The sequence below is a fragment of the Lepus europaeus genome, chromosome 7 (genome assembly GCF_033115175.1).
Source record: "Lepus europaeus isolate LE1 chromosome 7, mLepTim1.pri, whole genome shotgun sequence".
NCBI classification, from domain to species: domain Eukaryota; kingdom Metazoa; phylum Chordata; class Mammalia; order Lagomorpha; family Leporidae; genus Lepus; species Lepus europaeus.
Window position 1 is genome coordinate 60,183,093 of NC_084833.1, and position 14,137 is coordinate 60,197,229.

General features: G+C 37.1%; 2 protein-coding genes across 2 annotated transcripts; both read left to right on the forward strand.

Annotated features, from left to right (window-relative positions):
- Window positions 1-2,652: 2,652 nt before the first annotated feature.
- Window positions 2,653-3,600, forward strand: LOC133763804 (olfactory receptor 51G2-like). Its single transcript, XM_062197542.1, has one exon. It carries the CDS (start codon window positions 2,653-2,655, stop codon window positions 3,598-3,600), a length of 948 nt encoding a protein of 315 aa, XP_062053526.1.
- An 8,710-nt stretch (window positions 3,601-12,310) lies between these two features.
- LOC133763805 (olfactory receptor 51G2-like) lies at window positions 12,311-13,270 on the forward strand. The gene has a single exon (XM_062197543.1). It carries the CDS (start codon window positions 12,311-12,313, stop codon window positions 13,268-13,270), a length of 960 nt encoding a protein of 319 aa, XP_062053527.1.
- Window positions 13,271-14,137: the final 867 nt, after the last annotated feature.

The following is a 14,137-nucleotide window of genomic DNA, read 5'->3' on the forward strand; positions in this document are numbered from 1 at the left end:
TATCATAATTAAGCTTTATATACCTTTATCTCTCTTCAGAATCCAGCAATGTAACTGAAAAACAGCAGACGTTGAATTCCATTGAAGAAATTGTTACTAACTATTCCCAAAACACAGAAGTTGCTCATTTTTCATTTCCTGCTTTCCCAACTCAGGTAATCCCATACATTTCTAGTGCCCTTGCTTCTGCCCACCCAGTCTCATATTTCCATTTTCTTCTCCTTGGGCAGATGGATGCTTACATTTAAGATGTGACTGCGTCATTATACAGTTCAGATCTATTCCTGCTCATATTCATGCTAATAGGGATGATCAAGTCCCTGCATCTAAGCCTGTAAGACAGGTTCTGTTTTCTGGCATCCTCTAGAATGTGGAGTCACAACAAAGACTTTGATGTAGACCCCAGGCCTTTCTCATGATTTGTTCACCAGCTGGTCTCATGCCTCTTGGATTTTATTTTCTAAAGATAAAATTGTTGTATTTACTATTTTTGTCATGCTTCAGAAATGGATTTGCTATTTAAATCATAAGAGTTTGTTAAAATTATCTGAATATTGATAAATCTCAGATGACTATTTTTATTAATACATTGAAAAGCTTTTTATGTTTATGAGATTTTCAGTTTATTGGCAAACATTTTTGAAGGAACAGAGCGAGTACTTTTCCATGCTTTTGTAAACACAGTGCAGATTACCTAGAGGTAAACCTTGTCAGAGGCAGACTGAGAAATACAAACTCTGTAATCCATCTGTCCCTCTGCCAGCAATATCAAGGGAAAGGTTTTTTTTTTTTTTTTTTTTTTTTTTTTTCCAGAGCATCCCAGATGACTAGTAAAAGTCAGCCAGCTTCACCCTTTCCAAAGGTGCACTCAAAGCAAATGCTCAGTTCTCTGTTTTACTGCTGTCTGAAATCTAATAAATTTGCCTCTGATTGTCACCTTCTGTATAGGTGGCTATGAACCACTTCTCTTATAATTACTGCCTTTCTCAATTTTTAACATCTTTGTTCACTCTTGGTAGAATCTCTACTTTGGTTATTCTTAGACCAGTCAAACACGTCTAATATGTGGAGTGGGTATTATAAATAGTAATAATGACTTTGTAAGAAAGTATTAGAATTGGTAGGTGAGAAATAATTAGAATATGGTAAAAATTGACCCAATTGTTGCAGATGCTACATAATATACCTTCAAGGAAAATTTTGAGATTTGCATTGTTAACTGAATTTTCCTAAATTTTTTGAGAAAGGAAATCACCATTCAATGCAGAATTTAGATGCAACACCAAAGTTTCCTTCAGACACTTTATTCCTTTATTTAGAAAGTGGTTCCTGATGACATTCAGAATCATTCTTTTAAAGAATTACAAATATGGGGCAGGCACCGCAGCTCAATAGGCTAATCCTCTGCCTTGCGGCGCCGGCACACCAGTTTCTAGTCCCGGTCAGGGCACCGGATTCTGTCCCGGTTGCCCCTCTTCCAGGCCAGCTCTCTGCTATGGCCCGGGAGTGCAGTGGAAGATGGCCCAAGTGCTTGGGCCCTGTACCCCATGGGAGACCAGGATAAGCACCTGGCTCCTGCCTTCCGATCAGCGCGGTGCGCCGGCCATGGCGGCCATTGGAGGGTGAACCAACGGCAAAAGGAAGACCTTTCTCTCTGTCTCTCTCTCTCACTGTCCACTCTGCCTGTCAAAAAATTTTTAAAAATTAAAAAAAAAAGAATTAAAAATATGGAAAGTAGATTCACAATTGGGACCTGTATATCGTCCCATGGTACTTGTCCTTCTGAATTAGTTTGTATATATGTTCTATGTTGACTGATGAATCATTGACTCTTCAAAGATAAAAGCTGTGTTTTCTCTCATTATGCTACTAAGATTGAGTACAAATCAGAAACTCAGTAAATGTCTGATGACATTGGCATTTATTGTATTTCCATCCATAAATAGTGGCTAGACTTTATTATCTTCCTCCTATATTTACGCCAGCTATCCTGACATTTTTAGGAAGTATTTTGTGGAAAGGGTAGAAAGAATGTACATACCATGTTCAAACCTTCCTGATGTTTTTCTGTCACATTTGTTCCTGGCATTCAGTTCAGAGTCAGTTTTCAGTTTCTTTACTTATAGTCTGCACTCTAACTCCCAAGAAGCCATTAAACACAATTAGCCTTATTTTAGTTTCCTTAGAAACTTGCCTGCATTGTGGTATTAAAAAATAATTCATGCATATGGTTCCTATGTTAAGATGGGATTGTCCTTTGTAGTTTTCAAGAATTCAAATAAATATCTTAAAAATGAAGAATAAATTTGCTTTTTAATGAAAGACTTATTTATTTGAATATGTTTTTACAAAAGATGTATTTATTTAAAAGGTGTAGTGACAGAGAAGGAGAAAATCACCTTCTATCTGTTGATTCACTCTTCAAATGACTGCAATGGCTGGGACTGGGCCAGGCTGAGGCTGGGAACCCAGAACACCATCTTGGTCTCCCAAGTCGGTTCAAGTACTTGCACCATTTTCCACTTCTTTCCCAAGGGCATTAGGCGAGAGCAATATATGATATGTGGGCTCAAATAGCAGGAAAATGCTGTGAGAAAAAAATACCTTTTGCTTTCTTTACAAATTTTTCCAGAGAAATCCCCTCCCAGAATTATGACAATTCCTAAGTACAGTAATGTCAGCAGCTTCTTCTTCATTTTGATGGATCTCCCAGGCCTGGAGACTGCTCACTGCTGGACAGCTATTCCTATTTGCTGTATCTATGTTCTTTCTGTGCTGGGGAACATCACCATAATGCACATTATCAAGACAGTACCCAGCCTCCACACACCCATGTACCTCTTTCTCTCCATGCTTTCAATGGCTGACTTGGGCCTCTCAGCTTCCACACTGCCTTCCATGGTAGCTGTCTTCATCCTGGGCCAGAGGAAGATAGGAGATGCAGCCTGCTTTACACAGCTCTTCTTCATCCACACATTCTCGGTCATTGAATCAGCTGTTCTGCTGGCTATGGCTTTTGACCGCTGTGTGGCTATCAGAGAGCCCTTGCGTTATGCTACCATTCTCACATCCAAACGTATTGCAACCATTGGGCTGGCCATTGTGACCCGCAGTGCTGCCCTCCACATGCCCCTGCCTGTGCTACTTGGAAGACTACAATTTGAGCATGTGAGTACTCTGTCTCATTCCTACTGTGTTCATCCTGATGTTCTAAGGCTGTCCACTTCCAGCACCCTTGTGAACAGTGGCTTTGGGCTCTTCGTAATGCTCTCCACACTTGGGATAGATGCCGTACTCATCCTCCTCTCCTATGTGATGATCATGAAGACAGTACTGAGCATTGCTTCCAATGCTGAACGACTCAAAGCTTTCAACACCTGCATTTCCCACATCTGTGCTGTACTACTATTTTATACTCCACTAGTTAGCCTCTCCGTCATTCATCGTTTTGGGAAAAAGAAGTTACCACCTCAAATATACATGCTTCTCTCTTATCTACATTTCCTTATGCCTCCAATGCTCAACCCAATTGTCTACAGTGTCAAAACCAAAGAGATTCGCGTACGCATTCTAAAAATGCTTCACCCAAAAGCACTCTGAGTCACAGGGATTAAGTATTGTTGGCAATACCACAGTCCTAGGCTGCTGTCTGACAACATCTCAGAACAGGAGTGTAACTTCCATCAAATCTGTCAGTCAATTAATCATTTTAAAAACTCTCAATGATGAACAATGTGGTGTTTCTCCAGATGGAATTTTAAAATTTTAATTTTAAATTTTAAAATTATAAATTATTAAATATAATTAATATAATTATAAATTATTAAAATTATAAATAAATATATTTAAAATAAAGATTCGGGGGAGGTCCTTTGGCTTAGCAGCTAATATACCAGTATTCCAGCTATGTTCTCAATTCTAGCTTTCTACTAATGTGCACCCTGGGAGGCAGCAAGATGATGGCTCAAGTAATTGAGTCCCTGACACATACATAGGAGTTCTGGATTGAACTCCAGCCCTTGGTTTTGGCATGGTCTAGCCTAGACTGCAGTGGAAATTAGGGAGTGAACCAGTGAATGAGAGCTCCTTTTCAATCCATCTCTCTGTTTTTCTATTCATTTATTAGCTCTGTGTCTGCCCATCTATATCATCACTCAACTCTTTCTCTTATTGTCAGACTCTAAAATAAAGGCACATAAAATAATAAAACAAAGATCTATTTATCGCAATTTAGTGTCTCACAACATAAACACTCCACCTCAATATTTGAGGCTGTAGAACATGTGAAATGTAGAAACTCCGATATTCTCTAGTTCTGTGAATGACATTCAATCACAGCTTCTCACTTTTCAGTAGGTACACAGAAAATTCTGAACCCTCATAAACTACTAGAACATGCTATAACTTTGGTGTGATAGACTCCATATACGATTCAATTTCTTCTCAGTTCTCTAGGGAAGATGAAAATAAATAAGCCAGATGGATATTCTGAAAGGCCATTTATGAGAACAACTCTGATAAACAAGTCAGAACCAGAGAAATTTATTTCGTCACTCTTTTGTGGTTTCTTTCCTTCTGGACTTAACTTACAGCTAACTTTGACAATAAAATTTCTCTATTAAAAATATAACCATGGATAGTTCAATTAAGTTTGTCAATTGCTAAAATATTCAGTCAGATTTTATTACAAAGCTATTTACAATTTATGATGCAGGGAGGAAAGAAATATATTGCTAATATTTGATTCCCTTTTAGATATGTGTTCATTGCAAACATGTTTTTCAACTACACTGAGTCACCTTCTATTCAAAATAGAATATTATATCCTCAATGTGCTGCTATCTGCTGCTTCACAGGGGCATTAGCAGGATATGGATAAGAAACAGAGCTGAGGCTTGATCCCAGGCATTCAATTATGGGTTGCCAGAGTCCCAGATGGCAGAATCCTTTGCTGCACCATAATGCCCAACCCAAGACAGCAGATTTGGTGGTGAACATACATGCAGGGCCATTTTATTGATGCTGTATTAAAAGACACTTCATTGAAGTGACAAGTTTTAATTGGAGACTAGAATGAGGACATCTTTAAGCATAGGAAATACAACCATACTTGATCTCACCTCATCTCTCAACAGATCCTGCCCTAGTTTTTGTACTCCAGAAAAACAAAAACAGATGATGGCATCTGACTATTATTTCATCTTGTAATTCCCTGAAATGCCTACTCCTCATTCTCCTCCCTCTCACACATAGACAATGGAACTAGCTATCATTGCACTGACAATAACTTTTTTTACTATCCATTTTTTTAAAAATATTTATTTGAAAGGCAGAGCTACAAATAGCCAGGGCTGGGCCAGGCCTAAGGCAGGAGCCAGGAGCTTCTTCTGGGTCTCCCATGTAGGTGCAGGGGCCCAAGGACTTGGGTCATCCTCTGCTGCCTTTCCAGACTCAGGAACAGGGAGCTGCATTGGAAGTGGAGAAGCTGGGATTCGAATAGACACCCTTATGAGATGCTAGCCTTGCAGGTGGCTTAACCTACTATGCCAGAATGTCAGGCCTTATTACTATCCTTTGAATCATGATCCCATAATATTAAATGCATGTCTACTTTACTAACATTTCATTTCAACTGTAGTACATTTATTGAGATATAATTGATATATTATGGATGCACATATTTACAGTGTACAGTCTGATAAGCTTGACATTTGTATAGACCCATGATTGTAACTACAACCAATATAATTAACATATTCATCAGCTCCAAAAGTTTTCTGTGCTTCATACCACTCTGACACCACTCCCCACTCAAATTGTTTCAAACACTGCAGTGATTGCTTTTGATACAGATTAGGTTGCATTTTACTAGAACTTTAAATACATGTATTTATAAAGTGTTTGCTCTTCTTTGTTTCAGATCTTATTCTTTCACTCACCAGGACTGTACTGAGATCCATCCATATGCTTCCTATGCTTTTTGCTTTTATTGTTAAATATGTCACTTTGTGGATATACCACAATTTTCAGGTAAACAAATTCTTAAATGAGAAAGTTATATTTATTATCACAAGCCATACCCTGTGTTCCTTATATCTGATATCATTTCCTCTCAGCCTGAGAAATTGTACTTAGCCTATGTTTATTCTGGGGTGATGCTTCTCATCTGAACATACTTTTATTCTTCAGTTCTGAAGAAAACTGGTAATAGATAAGAGTTACAAGTTGCAAGATTGTACTACTTTTAAAATATTACTTCTTTTTTATTTAAAGATTTATTTATTTTATTTGAAAAGCAGAATTACAGAGAAGCAGAGGCAGAGAGAGAGAGAGAGAGAGAGAGAGAGAGAGAGATCTCCTATCCACTGGTTCATTCTCCAGATGGCCACAATGGGTGGAGCTGGGCCATTCCTAAACCAGGAGCTAGGAGATTCTTCTAGGTCTCCCACGTGGATAAGGGGCCCAAGCCCTTGGGTCATCTTCTACTGTTTTCTCAGGCCATAACAGAGAGCTGGATTGGAAGTTGGAGCAGCCTGGACTCAAACCAGCACTCATATGGGATTCTGGCACTGCAGGTGTTGCCTTTACCTGCTATGCCACAGCACCGGCCCCAAAATATTATTCCTTAGTTGTAATCTCCCCCTAGCAGAGCGAAATCTGGATTCCATTATTTTTAACTTATTTTCTCATCAATTCATGCCCTTTATTTTTAAAATTATTAATCTATACTGCTGTAGGAAACAAATTTACCAAATAAAGCACAACAGACAGTTTAAACTTACACTGCTTAACATTACTTTCTGAAGTTACTTAGATCAGTTTCAGTTTCAAGATGGGAGATAAAATTTAGCTTGAATTTAAGCTCATACTTCCTGAATGGGTGTTTCAACCATCTAGGAGTTTACAAGTCCACATCCAAGGGATCTAGATCTTTGGCCATACAAAGCTATCAAAGTATCCTGATGCTACGAGAATTCCAGAATGTCCATTCAGCCTACAGCCTGGTCCTTTACTCCAGTGCCGCTCTCTGCTGAACTTTTTGGAATCTTCCTTTGTGAATTTGCCATGAAATATTTGGTGGAAAATTCAAGTGGACGTCTAAGAATTTTGGACCCCTTACTTCTGCAAATTCTTCCTGTGCAGGACTTGTCCCAGATCTTGATCCATCTCAGCCCATCTGAAAATAGGTCTTTACTCTCTCCAGGAAGGGAAGAGCTTTTTCAATTTACATTCGACCTCCTTCCCTGTGTTTATCAAATATTTTTAGGCAGAAAGCCTGAGTCAATATGGAGTTGTCCCACTATTTTCTTTTCCACAGGAACTACAGCTTTTTACGGTCTTCTTTTTTCAATGTCTACTATATCTTGCACAGTGTTAAATTTGTTTGTTAGAATATGTTCAATATACATCACTTTATTCATACATATGACTTTGAGCCAGAAATTATTGGGGCCATATTTTTTTTACATTCATAGCCAGGGGGTTGACAAATGAGTATGCTCATATCTAAAATTGAATTTTCCTTTTTGTATTATACTTACATTATGAAGCAAAGAAAATTATGAAACTTTTTTTGTGAAATATTAGGTGTTTGTTTTTAGATTATATTTAAGGGCAAATTTTGTGATTTTTGTTGAACTTGAAAGATGTATCTTCAAAGTTGGAAAGTGTTTCATTTTATTGAACTTCTGTTTTTTGTGTTATAATAAAAGAAAGTCCCTTTGTTGCATTTACATGAACATAATAATTAGTAATAATCTATTAAAATGTAATGTGTATTTTTAAAAATCCTAGTAGAAAATTTGCACACGTAATTATATGACATTTTCATAATACTATTATGAAATAATAAAATAAATAATTATTTGAATATCTAAAAGCAATATTCTAAAATTTTACTAGAGTATTCCATTTAATTCTCACAATAATTCCATGCATTATTTTCTTTCATTATTCTAATTTCATGAATGAGGAAGTTGAATGATTCAGGGGGATAAATAGTATTCACAATTACTCTAGAGCTATTGAGTGACACAACTGCAATTAAAACTTGAGTTTAACCTCAAAACCACTGTGGTTAACCATATATCTAGTATTTTCCAATAATTGTGCTACCATATTTTTATATACAAGAACAAAGAGGCTAGAAGAGTTTGTGCAACTTAAAATGGGTAGATTTCATCTTTATCTCTGGTCTTGAAGATGGTGAAACTTGTACTCTCAAAATGGCTGATTATTTTTAAATTAATAAAACACACTTTGCAGGATTGAAACACTTCCAAACATGAGCCTACCTAGACTATGGCAAAATGTGTTTAATAATGACATGGTTAAATTCAGTTGCTGCCCCAAAGCCCATGGTGCCTATTGCATTCATCAGGGAATGGTGTCTGGGCATTGGTTGATTGTGATGTAAAATTGGTCTTTATTGTGGACTCCCTCCCATTGCACTCCCAATAAGGGAGAGAAATGGTCTTAGCTGTTGTCTCTTTGTGGGTGAGTCAATGACATGGGATTTGGAGGAGGAAAGGCTGAATCTACCTGCTGAAGTTCTTACCACTGATCATTTAACATCATGTCCTAATAGGCAGAAAGAGATACTACATTGAACATTTAGAGAAAGAAAGGGAATCTTCATCTTCAGGCACCATTTGGGGCCTATTAGATAAGCTTTCTGAAAAGCTTATCATAAATAAAGCCAGTTATTTATGCAACTAGGAGATGCACCAGCAAAATTCCCCTTTTGCCTTAAATACATCCTGATGTGCTTGTACCTGAATTTTGAGGAAGAATGATTCTATGACCCCTCAAGAGAGGGAAAGTAAAATGAGGAAAAGTTTGAAGAACAGAACGACAGGTGGGGCCACTGATTTGTTAAGATATTTCAGTTTCTTTTCCTTCTCATGAGATGGAAGGTAAAAGAAAGGTGATGTGAATTGATTAGCAAGGGTTATCCAGATTAATTTTAATTCTTTCCAAATCTTTGGAGAATCAGCTTTGAAAAAGTTTTTTGCACTTTACATGGTAAGTATATTTAGTAAAAATTAAAGGATGGGCAAGTATTAATAATTATTTACTTACTAAGCACTTTACAGCATGGAAGCTCTCTTCCTATTTTAGTTTACCATTAAATAATGCATTGAAGATTTGTATGTTTTAAGAATTACTATAATCTGTCAATTTTAGATGGTGGGCAAACTGAAATCCACATGAAGATGTGAAGACATACGCAGTGTGAAGACAGAATCCGTAGAGAATATGAAGCCCATGCTCTTATTATCCTCTTATTACTATTGTGGCAGAATATTGGCTCCTAGTGCTGTTGAGTAAGCAAGGAACCTTTTAGTTAATTAAACAAATGTGCAAATGTATGGGATTCTCTAATTTTAAAGAAATGGTGCAGACAGAACATAAGATGGAGAATTCCTAGAGAGCAAATACTTAATTTGAATGCATAATTTTTAGTAGTTTGTGTCTTTGAACTTCTTCACTTCACTTTACATTTGTACCACAACTAACTGATTAGAAATGCAGAAATCTACACAAATAAAGAGTAAAATTGCTTACCCAACTTCCTACAGCAACAGAGTTTAAATGTCATACAATTTACTTATAAGCAAAACATTATCTTTTACAATAAGTTATCAGGGGAAATATAATTTCCTTCTTTATTATAATTATTATAAATTCTGATATTTAATTATTAGAAATAAGAATCACTTAGAAGGTCCCAAAGAATCTGTATTTGTGCCCGAGTATACTTGCAGGAAAATTCACAGAGGTCAACATTAAGGAGTGAAGTTTCTTTCAAAGGGTGCCACTTTTCTCTTAATTCATAATCATTGTTTTCCCCCACTCCATTATTTTAGTGGGTCTTCAACCACATTGCAGTAAGCTTTTAAGAGAAAATGTTGTACTTGATGATGGTGGTTCTCAAACTGATTTGCATCAGAATCATCTTGAGGATTATTGAAAGACCAAATGTTGGGCTTCAACCCAAGAAATCCTGATTCAGTAGGTTTGGATTGCACCTATTAAATTGAATTTATCACACATTCAATCAATGTGTGATTGAATATTACAATAGTAATTCTCCAAGGTCTACACTTTCAGAGCCACTGCACTACACACACACACATGCATACACACACACACACACACACACATATATATATATATATTCACCCCAGAAAGGAATTACCACCTGCTGTGACCCTTTCAAGTCACCTGCAGTTTTCTTAAGGGATTGAGTTGGCTCTGGAGCTCCATCACCTCTTACCTCTCCTATATCAACATTTTAGCCATAGCATGCATTGTTTCTAAATTAACTTGTTTACTAATTATTTGATTGTTTTCCTGATGAATCTGTATGCATTTCCTACCAAACACACATTCACCCATGCACAGTTCCAACCATCCATTCCTCCTTACTGCTTGCTCTTTCTTCAATGTCTCTTTCTCAGAGAACAATACCCTAAATTTTTTTTATATAATATAACCCCAACCTTCTTTAATATTGGTTTATTTTCTTCGTATATTTGAAGTAGGTTGATTCAGGTGTTTCTTTCATTATCAGGACATTTCTTCATAACTTTTATTTTTGCATCTAGAGCAGTACCTAGGTCAGTTTGACTAATGAATAAATTTGTAGGTAGTGAAATAGAATACCAGAGGAAAATCATAGGTTGTGACCATACAGGAAATGAAATTTAAAAATTCATGGGAACTTTCAGTTTGCATTGGTTTGAGGACACATTTTATATCTGGAACCCATTCAGTAACAGCTGGAGTCTGTCTTCAGATACAGTCTACAAGACTCAGCATACAAACCACAAAGTCAGTTAGAATTGTTTCTGGCCCTGAGTTCTTAAATGATCCAAGTGACTTCGACAAAGTTATATACTTGAATTCTTAATGATTAAGTGTTTTAGTTTGAAAGAAAAAAACCTTCGTGAAAACTTCTGAAGCTTGAGATGATTTTAAATGGTATGTGAACATGCTTGGTAAAGTAAATTATACACAAACACAATGAATTACTGTTTTATATTTTTACCTGTAGCACAAAAACAACGGAATTCATTATATGAATTTTCCTTTTCAATGAGAGAGTAATAGTAGCTTGTCTATCTCAAGACAAATGAAAGGGAAGGTGAGAAAATGAAGAGAGGAGCAATGTCATAGAAGAAAAAATTAACATTTTAAACTATTGATAATTTTTTGATTAAATAAGATCCTTCAAAATAGAGTTGTTCTTGTTAGCTACTTTTCTGTGATATTTTGCATTCCAGAAAACTCTAGAACTTCCTTCTTTAGTTTATGATAAATAGGAAAAGAAAAACAACTTTCAGACTGTGTTCTCTGTCACTGTGTTTTAAAATTGAAATGCATGATGGATTAAATATAGAATTGCAACTGAAATGGCAAGAGATCAAACAATGGTCAAAGCTTAAAGGGACAGAATCGAAAGAAGGCAGTTGTTCTTTTCGCACATTACTATGTACCTCTAAAAATTAGTTTGTGAGTAGATCCAAGCCCTAATTCCTTGCCAATTAAATGTTGTTTTATATTTTCTACATTCTTATTGGTATATCATTGAATGGCTATAATAAGATTTAAAATATTTGCTTAATATATGAGTTGAGAATAATTCTATTAAACAATGATATATAACTTAAATATATATTTTAGTTTATTGAATCAGTCATATAACTTAATGAATCAGTCATATTTGAATAAAATGTTTAAGCTGTGTGTGTGATTAGGTGTTTATGGGTTCTCTGGAGAGGTAGGGGGACTAATGTATTAAGGGGCATTGTCTTGATTTACATTGTTTAGTTATGAAAGCAAATATATGTGCGAAATTCTCATATTTACTTATTGAAAGACAGCATAAAGAATTTGATAGAAATAGAGGACCCATTGATTCTGGTCTCAGATCAGTCATATTAACTATGTTAGAACTTACTTCATATCCCAAAATGTGTAAAGAACACTTGGATTCAACACCACCTCAATGCCTATCTTGAGCCATGTTTTCAATGCTGATTTGGGGGCTAATTTTCTGGTGTGACCTGAGCCAGCCTTACTATGTACAGAAGTTTCTTTCTAATAATTGTACAAACTCATTTTCTTAAAAAGTCATTTTTATGAACTAGGGAAAATACTTAGAAAAAGTGTAAGGCCATATTGTTAGAGAAAGCTTTGGAGGAGTCCATAAGATCATGGTTTACAGATGATCTGATTCAGTAACACATTTGATTCCGGGACTCTGATTGTGCTTCTTTCTGGAATTCTGCTCCTCCAGGCTCTCATGTCAGGCTCCAACCACACCAACACCTCCTTCTTCCTGACTGGCATTCCAGGCCTGGAAGCAGTGCATGTCTGGTTCTCTGTCCCTTTATGTGCCATGTATGTGGCCACTCTGGCAGGGAATAGCCTGATCCTGTGGGTGGTGAAGGTAGAGCCTGCCTTGCACCAGCCAATGTACTACTTCCTGTCAATGTTGGCCATGACGGACCTGGGCTTGTCAGCTTCCACACTTCCCACCATGCTCATCATTTACATGCTGGGTCTCAGGGAAGTGGCACTGGACACTTGCCTAGCCCAGCTCTTCTTCATCCATAGTTTCTCTATCATGGAGTCTTCTGTGCTGCTGACCATGGCTTTTGACCGTTTTGTGGCCATCAGTAACCCCCTGCGCTATGGCACCATCCTCACAAGCCCCCGCATTGCCATCGTGGGCCTGGCCATCCTGGTGCGCAGCATCAGTCTCCACATCCCGGCCCCCATCATGCTGAAGAAACTGCCTTACTGTCGGAGCCACCTGCTCTCCCACTCCTACTGCCTGCACCCAGACGTCATGAAGCTGGCCTGTGCTGACACCCACATCAACAGTGCTTACGGTCTCTTTGTAGTTCTCTCTACACTGGGTGTGGACTCAGTGCTCATTGTTCTCTCCTATGTCCTGATCCTCCAAACAGTGCTGACCATTGCCTCCAAGGCTGAGCGCCTCAAAGCTCTCAACACATGTGTCTCCCACATCTGCTCCGTACTACTCTTCTATACACCCATGATTGGTCTGTCTATGATCCACAGATTTGGGAAACAGGCTTCCCCCTGCAGTCGTATTTTGCTCTCCTATCTTCACTTTCTTACACCTCCGGTGCTCAATCCTGTTGTTTATACCATCAAGACCAAGCAGATTCGACAGAGGATGCTACGCCTCTTCTGGTCAGGTAAAACTGTCGTCAGAGATACACAGGGTCATTAAATATCTATTGAAGTAAGAAAAAGATGGGGATATTGTAGTCATGGTTGTTGTATGATGATTCACACAACACACAGTAAAGCCAATAACGAGAAGAATACCAGAAAGAGGTCATCTGTCTTCATGTGTCTTTCATAAGAAGTTCATCCTATGAAGAATATTAATTCATATTCCACACAAATTTTCACTGAATAATTTAATTGAGAACTTATCACATACAGCATACTACTGTAGCATCTGCAAATAAAAATGCAACTTAAGATATAGCCTCTGCTTTGGAGAAGAGGCTTATGTTATTTAAACTTCATGAAGGGGATTTTTTACTCTAAATGGAAAGGAGACTAAAACAATTTAGAAATTTTACAGTTGTGGAAATATACACAGAACGCTCTGTCTTCAAATATATACATGGCTCTTTGTCTTAGAGCTTTGGAAGGAGAAATTTTGGCCAAGTAGGTTAATGTACAAGTTTCAAATTCAGTAATATTGAAAGAATTTTGAAAAAAAATTTGACGAGTTCCTTGAACTAGGAAATATCTCCTTCTTGTTCATATTTGCATTCTGATATCTGAATGTATATATCTGGTATTTGGTTTTTATTAACTGGGTGAAAGAGTGGCTGGATGAATGGGTTACTTATTTGAGGAAGATTTGATAAGGGTGAAATGTTTGTGTGACAATAGGTATAATTCCAGATATGTGAAAGTGAGGCCTACAAGAACATTTTAATTTCACTTTTTGAGGCTTCCACTGTTTTACCATTTTTTTCTCTTGTTCAATGGAAATTTCAAAGATGGTATGGCTGACCATTTCTTAAACTAATAGTTTCCTTGACCAGATTATCACCCCTCAGCATGAGGCCAGTAGCGC